Source organism: Dendrobates tinctorius, unplaced genomic scaffold (assembly GCF_039654945.1).
Source record: "Dendrobates tinctorius isolate UK_male_01 unplaced genomic scaffold, ASM3965494v1 ptg000029l, whole genome shotgun sequence".
NCBI lineage: Eukaryota > Metazoa > Chordata > Amphibia > Anura > Dendrobatidae > Dendrobates > Dendrobates tinctorius.
In genome coordinates, this window is record NW_027361697.1 from 8,934,841 (window position 1) to 8,948,977 (window position 14,137).

The 14,137-nt window shown below is 42.2% G+C and overlaps 1 protein-coding gene across 1 annotated transcript in view; it reads left to right on the forward strand.

The window, feature by feature from the left end:
• Positions 1 to 14,137, forward strand: part of LOC141085795 (ADAMTS-like protein 2) — a 90,971-nt gene that overhangs the window by 23,424 nt on the left and 53,410 nt on the right. The window contains exon 3 of the mRNA XM_073571363.1: positions 5,369 to 5,444. Coding sequence (XP_073427464.1) covers positions 5,369 to 5,444 — 76 coding nt within the window. The remainder of the gene's footprint in view (positions 1 to 5,368; positions 5,445 to 14,137) is intronic.

Below are 14,137 nucleotides of genomic sequence, written 5' to 3' on the forward strand. Positions count from 1 at the left end.
TTAAAAAAAGCTATAGATGAAATATATAAATCTCATAGAAAACACAGCAATAAGATTATTTACCAAGTAATACTATACCAAAACTAATACACTGATGAGCAAAAGGGTAACAATGTTTTAAACTTCTGAATTTCAGGCTCCATATCGCATCATCCACTACTGCTTTGATTGTAAGACTACCATCATTTTGTAGACAATCATCTTGGCTATCTCATACATAAATTTGCCATGCAACTATTTAGCATATGATTAGTTATGCAGATTCTTGTCATGTCACTGCATTGTTACTATTTTGCTCTTGGCGGTGGAAAAATCTTTTTGTTCCTGAATACTACAAAATACAACCTGTTTTCACATTCCCTAATAGCTCAGTGTGTTATTAGGTTGATTCCCAAGTGAAAGGTCACTGGTTCTAATTGAGGAGCAGCCATGAAGAAGATTTCCCAAGAAAAAGAGAAACACCATCATCCAGCTCTTTGATAGTAGTCTCTTGGCCAAGAAAATTTCCAAATTGCATCATGTGAGTGCCATGACAGATGGAAGAATACGAAATGAAGTCTGTCCATACATTCAAAAGCCAAGAGGTGGACATCCAGGCAAAATATTGGAGTCAACAAGTCAGCTCATCACAAGGTCTATGAGTTCAGACGCGAAAAACACTGCATTTGAGGTGGCTTTTTTGTAAGGGTTAATCATAATTTACTGTATTGTTGGAGATTTGTTATGTGATATTTGATCTGGCCCGTAAAGGGCAGTGGAAAGAGGCCAGAGTTGGAGCTCGGGGATTTTTGGTGACCGTTGGGCAGTTGAGAGGAGTTGAAGGGGAGTCCGATGAAAGTGAAGCTGCGCCTCGTTGAAGAAAGTCTGGATAGGGCAGTGCGACTCTAGATCTGTTGGTGGTGACTCTGAGACTAGTTGTTTGGATTGACATTAGCCGACTCGGTGAGGTCAGTCTAATACACAGCATCTTGGGCTACGCCACGTGAGGCCTTATCTCTAATGACTTAGGGAAGCCCTGTGTTGGAGAGATTGGCATTCCATCTGCAAGATGGCATTTCTGATTATTCAGGACTCAGCCAAGCAAGGACCCTTCTACTTCAGTTTGAGGACGTACCGTTATCATCTTACATCTGAATATATATGTGCATACATTAAATAGCCTTATAGAGGTCCAGTTATGTGGGAGAAAGGGCCTCTTCTGTAAAAGACACCATGAAAACTGCTCTGAGTACGTGATTACTAAAGTACTGGCACAATACTGTAGTTTCATTGATTTGTGCATAGAAAGGGTTAATTGTGTTGCATTTTTCTCGCATATAAGGCCTCATACCCATTGGCGATTAAAAAAACGGTCTGATTTCTGGACTGGAAAAAAGGGTGAAGTGTTATGCCATTGTTATATGCGATTTCTATGCGATTTTTTATTTTTCCATCCGTTTTTCATCCGTATTTTTTTTCACTGCCACTCTTTTTCTACAGTCATTTACAGGACCATTTACAGTGTTCTATACCACAGAATGGTGATGTATCCATTAAAAATGGATGGAAAACAGATGGTCCGTTTTTGGTCCGTTTTTTTAATCGCTCCCATTGACTTCTATTGGCGAAAATCGCTGCAGATCGCAGCATGCTGCGATTTTTTTCTCAGACTGATTTTGGCTGAGAAAAAAATCGCAAGTGAGATGTCACCCATTCACTAACATGGGTCAGAGTGCAATCAGATTTAAAATCGGATTGCAATCGTCCGATTTGATCGCCAGTGAGTATGAGGCCTAACAGTTGATTCTGCTTAAGTGTACCTGCGTATACTCTTAGTCGGTGTTATTGAGAGTAACTGCTGACATTGTATTTGTTACTTACACACTGTTTACCTACCATCCTTTCCTTTGTTTTATAATCTGGTTAGTAAATATTCATATTAAATTATCTAATTTTTGTCTGCTATAACCCGGGTCCTGTGGCCGTTCCTCGTCCACATTTCATCTCGTATTCTTCATAATAGTGCGATCACAGACGTCCATGCAAGAACCGAGCGACGCACATTACACTAGTCTAGAACGGTGGCCGGAAAAAAGGCAAAGAAGCCTCATCTTCAATATTGTCATAAGTAGCGTCAGCTTGAGTTTGCAAAAAAGTATGAAAGGTGGACATTAGAAGATTGGAAGTGGGTGATTTGGAGTGAAGAGACGAAAGTCAATAGGCTCGGCTCTGATGGGTGCAAATGGGTCTGAAAGAAACGAGGGAAAAAGGGACTAATGGATCGAGAAATTGAAGGAAATGTCAAGTTCAGTGGAGTAAGCCTGATGATAAGAGATTGTTTCACAGCCAAAGGCGTTGGATACTTGACCAGGATCGATGGTCTCAATGCTGAGCAATGTGTGAGTATCCTAAAAGATGAGTTACTTGGTACACTCGAGTACTGTGGGTAAGAAAAGGACAAAATAGTGTCCAGCAGGATAACGACTCGAAGCATACGGCGAGATTGGCGAAGAAATGGCTCAATGACAATGAAGCAGAGGTGCTGGATTGGACCCCGTAGTCTCCAGTCCTCAACCTAATCAAACACTTAAGTAGAGTTGAAGAAAAAGTCTGTATACATACCCAAGTGAGTCGACCAGTGTTCACCAATTTTGGGAATGTGTAGAAAAGACCTGAGATCAAATTTTGATTGACACATGTTTGAAACTGATCGAGAGCATGACCAGAAGGATTCATGCAGTTGTTGAAAGCCAAAGGTGGATCTACAAAATACTAACAAAATAATAAAAATTAAAAATTTAGATTTTTAGGAGGAAAACAGTAACAATGCAGCAACATGACAAGAATCTGCATCACTGATCATATGCTAAACAGTTGCAAGCCAAATATATGTATGAGATAGCCACGATGATCGGCATACAAAGGAAAAATATTGATACACTATGATCGGACCACATATAATCACAACATAGTAACTGTATAATAGCACAATACTGATCATTAACTAAAACCACAGTGCTAACACTAATATTACCACCAATGACATGATGATTGCCACCAATGTGTATCATATACGTGGTAAATCCAGTGTCTTAACAGTAATTCCTCCACTTGAAGTCATTCATTTTTACTTTTCTTGTTCATCCGGCACAGACTGCTATGTTTTCTTGCAGTCATAACTCATCTCTGCAGAAAATAACACATACATCTAAGATTGATCACTTCTATGTCATCAACACTTTTTCCCCCGCTTCTACGCTGCACCAGATGAAGAAGAGAAATGTAGTAATACTGCCCTGATAACTTGCACCGTAACAGCACTTCCCACATAAAATCCATTACAGTAGAGACGTCTTCCTTTGAGCCCCCCCTCACAGTAGAAATGTCCCTCTCTGCAGCCCCTATACAATATTAATGCATATGTTCACTTTTGTGGCCCCTGTGCAATAGTAAAATTCCTTTTTATCCTCTAATATCTAAATAATCTATTTTTGTCCTCAAATACAACAGTAATGCTCCTTCCCCATTGGCAAAAATAAATTTGTAATGTCCACCATTTCTGCTCCTACACAGTAATAGTGTCCACCTTTTTTTGCCTTGATACAGTTGGAACATCCCATATTCTGTCTCCATAAATTAATAATTCTTGAACCTCATTGTGAAGTAATAGTGTCCTCCATTCCGGCCTCCATACAGTAATATTGTCCCACAATTAGCCTACTGCTATGTCCCACCTTTAACACCACAAACTAATATGCTATATTCCTCAATCTGGTCCCCCATATAGTAATTACATCCCCATCCTGTAATAATGTCCCCCATACAGCAATTACATCCCCATCCTGTAATATTGTCCCCTGTCCTGACCCATTCTATAATAATGTCCCCCATCCTGTACTCAGGACCCCTTTTCTGACCTCTATCCTGTAATGATGTCCTCTATCTTGGCCCCATCCTGTAATAATGTCCCCAGTCATAGTTCCTTTTTTGAATATTGTCCAGTTGAAGATTCGATTTGCGTCGGTGGGCCCACACCCACATGGGCCCATTTGCAGTCGTTATGCCCTTTCTGGGAGGAATACAGTTCACTTACTCCCGGCATTGAGGGTCTTAAGTGCTGGACAGGTCCATAACGCTATTAACTTACAGGTTAACCCTATATATGCAGATTAATAGTGTTTTTTCACACGACAGGTTCCCTTTAAACAATTCTATCACATGTCTTCGCTCTCAGATAACATAACAAAATACTGATGACAGATTCCCATTAAGTTACCCATAAGTGAATGAGGAAAGTGGCAATACCAGATGCAATCCCAAAAGAAGAGTGGTGTATTTCTGAAAGTAAAAAAAATAAATAAATAAACCAAAAAACAATTATCTAAACTAATGCAATGGCTTTAAACACAATCAGAAACTAATCCTGGATGCTCTTCTGTAAGTGCTACAGGTGAGTATAGATACATTGCATGATTAGTCCAGTGATGACCATCATTACAAGCTGACCAGGATTTTCTGCTGCATTTTTTATTAATATATTGTATATGAATTACTATACTGTCATCTAACCTGATCAAAGACATTTTATTCAACTCCATACTATAATCATCAATCCAAAAATGTCCCCATAGTCTAAACTGTCGGCCAAATGTTCATTCAGCAGCCGCTGCCTCTCCCGACTCCACCATACTAATGAGTTCTCAGCTGAGCCGAGCGTTCTTGTAGAAAATGGAGAAAGCTGCTGCCAGACTCCTCTGGCAGCGGCTTACTTGCTTACTTTCCTCGGAGACAGAAGAAAGGATCGGGGGGGGGGGGGGAGTTGAAATTCCTAGTGCACAACACTTTTCTCCTCCAACATTATCTGTTAGGGGAGAGTCCTGAGGTCCCCACACATATTAGACAGCAGGCCAATTCACCTGAAACCAGTGGGTCTGACTGGGATCAACTTTCATTCAATGTGTATGGGGACCCTGACATCACTGATTTCAGCATCTTGTATTCAGGAGCACAAGCCACTCTTATAATGCAGAATACGCGACTGCAGCAAGTTTTCCAGAGAATGAAGACAGTTGCTTACTAGTGATGATCGAATAAGGTTTTATCTGAGCAGGCTCGGATGCTGAGTGTCTTCGGCATGCTCCAAAAATATGTTATAGTCCCCGTGGCTGCATGTCTCGCAACAGCCGCAACACATGTAGGCATTGTCTGTTTGTTAGGCAGTCCCTGCCTGTTCAACAGCCGAGAGACATGCAGTCGCGGGGACTAGAACATGTGATTCAAGCACGCCAGAAGACACTCGATTAGCACCTGAGCATACTCAGATAACACCCTATTGGCTCATCACTATTGCTTACTTTTGTGGTCTGAAGATGTCGCTTATCTTCCACAGACTCCAGACGGTTGCAGGACTGGATAACACTGTATGCGGGGGTCAGGCCAAACAATATCAGCTGTGTCAGAAACAGGTAAGCAACAGACATTCATTAATTGGCGAGGATTATGGCGAAAATCATTCTAAAGACTGCTGAGCACAGACCCCTGTATCTGTTTCTGCCTAGAACTGGGTCTGGTTAGTTGAATTCTGGAAAGCGTTCATTAGCCATCGTACAGCATTCAGTTGTCAAAAGATCCTAGAAGCTCAGCTAATCTGGAAGAAAAGTCCCTGTAAACATTGTGTTCACTGATCCAACATCTAATAAAATTGTGAAGGCAGTTCTGTATATTAATAACCTGACATGTCATTTAAAATCAATATGAGACCAGTAGCACTGCTATTATCTTATACTATTGTGTTTTTGATTTTTTCTTTTATAATCTTCCCTTTTATTAGGTTATCTGCTTTTTACAGATTTGTTATTCTTATTATATTCCTTTATTTGGCATTTAATACCAATGCATAGTGGAGTCCTACAGTGGGGCAAAAAAGTATTTAGTCAGTCAGCAATAGTGCAAGTTCCACCACTTAAAAAGATGAGAGGCGTCTGTAATTTACATCATAGGTAGACCTCAACTATGGGAGACAAACTGATAAAAGAAAATACAGAAAATCACATTGTCTGTTTTTTTTTCATTTTATTTGCATATTATGGTGGAAAATAAGTATTTGGTCAGAAACAAGCAATCAAGATTTCTGGCTCTCACAGACCTGTAACTTCTTCTTTAAGAGTCTCCTCTTTCCTCCACTCATTACCTGTAGTAATGGCACCTGTTTAAACTTGTTATCAGCATAAAAAGACACCTGTGCACACCCTCAAACAGTCTGACTCCAAACTCCACTATGGTGAAGACCAAAGAGCTGTCAAAGGACACCAGAAACAAAATTGTAGCCCTGCACCAGGCTGGGAAGACTGAATCTGCAATAGCCAACCAGCTTGGAGTGAAGAAATCAACTGTGGGAGCAATAATTAGAAAATGGAAGACATACAAGACCACTGATAATCTCCCTCGATCTGGTGCTCCACGCAAAATCCCACCCCGTGGGGTCAGAATGATCACAAGAACGGTGAGCAAAAATCCCAGAACCACGCGGGGGGACCTAGTGAATGAACTGCAGAGAGCTGGGACCAATGTAACAAGGCCTACCATAAGTACCACACTACGCCACCATGGACTCAGATCCTGCAGTGCCAGACGTGTCGCACTGCTTAAGCCTGTACATGTCCGGGCCCGTCTGAAGTTTGCTAGAGAGCATTTGGATGATCCAGAGGAGTTTTGGGAGAATGTCCTATGGTCTGATGAAACCAAACTGGAACTGTTTGGTAGAAACACAACTTGTCGTGTTTGGAGGAAAAAGAATACTGAGTTGCATCCATCAAACACCATACCTACTGTAAAGCATGGTGGTGGAAACATCATGCTTTGGGGCTGTTTCTCTGCAAAGGGGCCAGGACGACTGATCCGGGTACATGAAAGAATGAATGGGGCCATGTATCGTGAGATTTTGAGTGCAAACCTCCTTCCATCAGCAAGGGCATTGAAGATGAAACGTGGCTGGGTCTTTCAACATGACAATGATCCAAAGCACACTGCCAGGGCAACGAATGAGTGGCTTCGTAAGAAGCATTTCAAGGTCCTGGAGTGGCCTAGCCAGTCTCCAGATCTCAACCCTATAGAAAACCTTTGGAGGGAGTTGACAGTCCGTGTTGCCAAGCGAAAAGCCAAAAACATCACTGCTCTAGAGGAGATCTGCATGGAGGAATGGGCCAACATACCAACAACAGTGTGTGGCAACCTTGTGAAGACTTACAGAAAACGTTTGACCTCTGTCATTGCCAACAAAGGATATATCACAAAGTATTGAGATGAAATTTTGTTTCTGACCAAATACTTATTTTCCACCATAATATGCAAATAAAATGAAAAAAAAAAAACAGACAATGTGATTTTCTGGATTTTTTTTTCTCAGTTTGTCTCCCATAGTTGAGGTCTACCTATGATGTAAATTACAGACGCCTCTCATCTTTTTAAGTGGTGGAACTTGCACTATTGCTGACTGACTAAATACTTTTTTGCCCCACTGTATATTGAATAAATTGTGGTTTTATGAACTTAATTATTGTAACTCTTCTCTAAAAACTTTTAGTTGAATAAATTATGTATTCATTAATAAGCCACAATGTTGAGGGTATTTACTGTATATAAACCATCATATGGTCTATGAGCTGCTAATACTCGTTCCCCATGAACTTTTCCATATACAGTATATATAAAACTATATATTTGGAAAAATTCATGGAGTATGAATATTTTTCAAGACTTTGTGTGTATATATATATATATATATATATATATATATATATATATATATATTGTGGATGATCGGCTCAATAGGCTGCACATAGAGGTAGACACAGGAATGCTGTCTCTTTAAATATTCCACTGGTTTATTGAGGTACTGCATAAACCAGTGCACAGTTAGCAAACTAACCATGGCCTCTGTGGCCTGATGGGAAAACAAAGCAAAACAAATGGTACAGTCCCTGTTGCTGCAGGGACTTCCGCGCGCTCAGGAAACAAAACAAAAAAAAGGTTAAACTTTCCTTATCATCAAACACAGTTCTGGAGCTCTGATCTCCCGGCACACCCAACACTAAATGAGCCAGAAGGCTGTGTATTCACCCTCAGGACTCCACCCTGGGGTAAAGACATGCTGAAAATCCTCCCACACACTCTTTGGTTGTTCACTAAACCTAGCCCCTAAACATGGCCAATTAACCCCTCAGTCAGCACTTAGTGTGCTGGAGCGTTTTCCTAGGTTCATATCACTGAAGCTAATAACGTTAGTGATACATATCTCTACTTCAGTACTTTGTCACAATATATACAGTATATATATTGTGTGTGTCCGTGTGTGTATATATATATATATATATATATACTGTATGTATGTGTATATATATATATATATATATATAGGCTAAAATCCTGTTGGACTTCAAGATCCAGACGGATATGCAGGTGTTGGCTAACCAACCAGATATTGTGATAGTAGAAAAGGATCAGAAGACAGCAATGATAATAGATGTGGCAGTGCCAAGTGTCAGCAACATCAGAAAGAAGGAATATGAGAAGCTGGAGAAATACCAGGGCCTCAAAGGAGAACTGGAGAAGATGAGGAAGGTGAAGGCAGCAGTGATTCCAGTGGTGATAGGAACAATTAGAGCAGTGACCCCTAAGTTGGAAGAATGGCTACAACAGATCCCAGGAGCAACATCTGCGCTCTCTGTCCAGAAAAGCAAAATGCTGGGAACAACTAAGATCCTGCGCAGAACCCTCAAACTGCCAGGCCTCTGATAAAGGACCCGAGAATGAGAAAGGATAATAAAGACCACCCCCAGTGGGGGAGAGAAGGAAGTTAAGTTTTTTTTTATACTAGTCATACCGCATGAACTTTTACACATTTTTTCATGTTACACCTACAAGCATAACTGTATTTTATTGGGATTTATGTGCTACACCAACACAAAGTAAAAAGTGTTTGTGAATTGAAAAGGAAATGATCCATGGTTTTCTAAATATTTTAAAAATTAGAATCTGAAAGGTGCAGCATGCATTTATTTTCAGCCCCATGCAGTCCGATGCTCCTAATTAAAATCCTGAGTGACCAATTGCCTCGAGAAGTCATACAGTTAGTAAATCAAAGAACACACCAGACAGGTCAGGGATAAAGTTGTGGAGAAAAGAATTGTCACGCCGTTCTGTTTGTATTTGATTGGCGGCGTGACAATGCATATTTTTTGCTTTAACCCCTTACTCCTTTCCCCCTAATTGAGCTGGGATACTGCTGGCTTTTACCTGTGTGGAGCCTGCTCAGTTCCCTGCTCTGCTGCGTAGCTGCACATGTGGTGTTAGGTCTTTGCTCTGCTGCTTGACCTTTCGCATGTGCGATCCCTGGTCGCTGCTGTGGAAGCTGTCCGCGGGTTGTGAGGTCATTTGCAGCTGGTGCATGACTTTCCACATGTGTCTAGGCTTGCCGACGATGCCAGGTGCTCTAAACTGCAGTTCCTGCACTGATTGTGCTGCAATGGTTTCTGTGTGTGCTTAGGGCGTGCGCAGTCACACCTTCCCTGCTTTTATCAGGGTTAGTGTGTGTACTTGAAATGCTGTCCCCAGCCAATTGCTGAGGGGCAGTCCCTTTATAAACTTACCCTGCCCTATGGGCAGGGCCAGAGCTATTCACAACGCTCCTGGACTTTGCCATGTGTGTCTCGTGTCTGTGGACCTCGTCTGTCTCGGTTATGGTACCAAATTCCCTGCCTTGATTCCTGCTTTGTCCTTTTCTCTCGCCCTGCCCCGGAGGCGGTATATCCGGGGCTGAATCCCTGATCCTGTACCTGTCATGTACCTGACCCTGTCTAAATTCGCCCTGGCCTGGAGGCGGTGTATCCAGGCTTGAATCCTTGATCCTGTACCTATCCCTTACCTGACTATGTCTGAACTGTCTGCTATGTTGTGTTCCTGGAATCCCTCTGTGTTTGGAGCCCTGCACCCAGTGACTCTGAGACTCTTGTAACCGGTGTTCCTGCTGAGCATCTACTATGCTGTGCTCTGACTACCATGTGGTGCTAGCTCCATGCAGGCCCAGCAATCCTGCGGTGTTAGCACCATCACGCTTGAGTTCCTTCCTAGGTCCGATGCCCGGAGCCTGACGACCGCAGTCTGGAACCTGATGACCGCTGCCTGGAGCCTGGAGCTGGATGACTGCAGTGGTGCCTGTAGGTCGTGTTGGATGTCCGTCTGATGTCTGCCGGTGACTCTGATGTCCTGTGGGGGACCTCGGGTGTCCTGATGTCCTGATGACCTCGTGTGTCCTGATGACCTCGTGTGTCCTGGTTTTGTCTATGTACTGTGACTTTACTTTAAGTAAACTTTACCTTATTTATACCTGAAGTTGTGCGGTGTCATCAAGTCCTACGTGTCCTTGTCCACATGCTCAGCTGCCACAGAATCCCGGTCACTGCCCTTCCCGAGTTCGGGTAGGCCCGGGTCCCCCTCTGTGGTATAGAGGGTCCATATTGCGTCACTGGGGGATGCCCGCCCCTCGCCATAGGCGTGGAGGCGCCTGCTGAGCCGCGTCTGTGGCTGCAGTCGTGACAAGAATGGAAATGTTATAAAACACTAGCCCAAGCTTTGAACATCTCATGGAGCATTGTTCAATCCATCATCCAAAAATGCAACTGCAAACCTACCAAGATATGGCCATCCACCTAAACTGACATCCCAAGCAAGGAGAGCAGTAATTAAAGAAGCAGCTAAGAGGCCCATGATCACTCTGGAGGAGCTGCAGAGATCCAGAGCTTGGGTGGGAGAATGTGTCCGCAGTACAATTATTAGTTGTACTAGATTATGGCCCGATGCTATCGCATCGGGAGGATGTCAGACGTCTGGATCCAGGATGGCGCCGGCAGAAGAAGATGTCGGGGATCATGGATCAGCGGCGATGACGGCGTGAGTATGACAGACGGAGTGAGAGAAGGGGTCGTATGTGGAGTGAAAGAGTGAGTGGACGTGAGTGGAGATGGTGAAAGGTGAGAGGAGTGTGTGTTGAGGAGTGTGTGTGTTGAGGAGGAGTGGTGTGTTGAGGGTTAACATGGAAAGAGGTGTGCGGTGACGTCACTGGTTACAACTGGATGGAAGTTGTTACAACCGGAAGCTGCTTAGGGCATTTATTATTATAGATACTGCACAAATCTGGCCTTTATAGAAAAGCGGCAAGAAGAAAGGCATTTTGAAAAAGCCATGTAGGGGATACTGTTAGCATGTGGAAGAAGGTGCTCTGGTCAGATGAGGCCAACGTAGAACTTTTTGGTCTAAGTGCAAAATGTTGTGTGTGATGGAAAACTAACACCGCACATCACCCTGAAAGCACCATCCCCACCATCAACCATGGTGATAGCAGGATTATGCTGTGCGGATGATTTTCTTCAGCAGGGGCAGTCAAGCTAGTCAGAGTTGATGGGAAGATAGATGGCTAAATACAGGGCAAACCTGGAGAAAAACCTGTTAGAGGCTGCAAAAGACTTGAGAGTGGGGCATAGGTTCAAATTCCAGCTGGATACATACCCTAAACATACTGCCAGAGCGTCAGTGGGAGAGCGTCAGTGGATGGTTAGATCAAAGCATATTCATGTGTGTGAATGGTCCAGTCACAGTCCAGACCTAAATCCCATTGAAAATCCGTGGCAAGATTTGAAAGTTGCTGGTCATAGATGTCTCCATCCGATCTCACTGGTGTCATTTGTGGAATTTATTTGCGACACGCTGTTGTGTAGTTATTTTAGGGACTCGATTTTGTTGTGCAAAACCAGCCAAATTGCAGACAGGTGGCATGCAAGTTCTGACGAAATGCCGTAGGTGGTATTTCACAATTTGACCCTGTTGGCAATCATCATAATTGAGCTTTTCTGGTGTGATTTTTATTTATTGATCTACAGTATTTATTTATTGAATATATTATCTCCTGCATTCTCCGCCCTCCTCTGTACCCTCCGATCTCTCGTGCTCTCTTTGCTTTCACCCATTATTGCGCCTGCTAGTTCAGTGGTAATAGTGTCTCTTTAAAATATGGAAAATGCAAGTGTATTCTGACTGTCATGTGCCCCTTTATAGTATCTCAATACTTGTTTTATGACCCCTCCAACCACATATAAACTATGCATTGCGTGTTTTGCATTCCTGTTCAGCCCAAACAGAGTTATTTTTGTAAGGTGCCAAACTTTTCTGCAGAGTAGTATTTTGGAAGTTGGGTGGTTATATTGAAATGTGAGTGATATTACAGTGCAGGAGTTACAGAATATATTACTAAATAAGCAAACAGTCTGGGTCCTTTGTAAACTGCAGACAGCTATTTGTACATGATCATTGTAACCCGGTACAATGAATGAGCAAATGTAATGTGATTGTTACTCATTACACTTACTACAGAACTGTGATGCGGAAACCTGTAATTATCCACACATCGCCCTGTCATTACTCCACGTAAAGCATGTAATTACCCGCATATAATCCTGCCAAACTCGTATATCATTCTCCGCACACCACATAACTACGGCTAACTCATTCACAAGCATGAGTAGCCTGAAGGCGCGCAATAGATTTCTGCAGGGTCTTTGAAGTGAACCATGTTTTGTATTAATTCCCTCGTTTTACAGAATAGCAAAACCTGTATAATGGTGGTAGCATGTCTGCTTTGCCTTTTTTGTATGCATTAGATTTTTTTTTTTTAATAAATATCCACCTTTTAATTCCATAGGGCATATTTAGCAAGCTAAATGGCGTAATTTGTACAAAAAAAAAATGCTTTTATCATATTTAGGATGTCTTTTAAACACTTTTTTTGGCTTGTCCCACTATTGAGCATGACCTCAATGAAAAGTGACATGGCTTAATTTGCAACACAATGAGTATAAAAAAAGTGCACAAAAATCGTGGCGCCCATTTGATGTTGCAAATTTATGCTAGGTAGTTTTAAAGCCAGACTGATTTTTTTTCATGCAGGATATAGGATTATGATGTACTGTATTATTCAAGCTATAAGACGCACTTTTTTTCTTAAAATTTTGAGGAAAGTGGGGGGTGCGTCTTATAGTCTGGATATACCTATAGTCCGGCTGTGACTGTGGGGGTGGGAGAGCGGCAGCGGTGGAGGAGCGGGTGACACTGGCTGCTATGATGTCTCCCATACACAGCACACACATGATTCCTCCTCTCCTGTATTTATGTAACGCAAAATCAGAAGCAACAGCAACATGGAGGACATTACATGGCAGGACTGAGCAGTGTAACTGTGAATCCAGCTTTAGGGTGAAATAAAAAAACATACAAGAAAGGAGAATGGGTCTATGTGTTTGTGCCTCTTCCTTTGACTCCACACTCTGTTTTTCTCCATAAACTTCCATAGCCAGCTGTAATCTGAAACAACAGAAATCTGGGATCGTATTAATACTAAAATGGATTTTAGCTGTTTTTGAGGCAGGGTAAAGTGGAGATTAAAGTGTCTCATAAATGGAGAAAAAAAGTCATATTTCTCCTATAAGATATTACAAAGTTTTTATATTACTATGATATTTATTTATAAAAATACAGTGACAATTTAAGGAAGCTCAAACATGGGACTGCTATTCAATACAACGAAGGCAAAGATATTAACTACTGCCAGGTATGACTGGGACACTTTTGAGATGGATTACGACAAAATGGACGTTGCAAAGGACTTCCACCTACTCATCACCTAGTCAGTAGGAGAATAGCTATGGACAAATAAGCAATTTAGTCACTGAACAAGTTCTTCAAATCGAGGAACATTTCACTGGCGCTGAAGAGACGACTCATACTTAGTTTGGTCTTTACTGGGGCAACATATGGATGCTGTACCTGGATGATAAAGAAACAAGACAGAAGAAGAATCGACTCCTTTGAAATGTGGTGCTGGATAAGGATGTTATCAATGGCATGAAGAACAAACAAATTTAAGGTCAAATCTGGCCTGACATGTCACTCAAAGCAAGAATCACCAAGCTACGACTTACCTACTTTGGACACGATTTTGTCTATCAGTGTGTCTGAATGCAGCGAGTGGCAGTCCAGCTGCCCAATCTAGAGCAGGGGCGTACTGAGTTGTTAGTATGGTGCTGTCCAGTTGGGGGCTGGGATGTGCTGA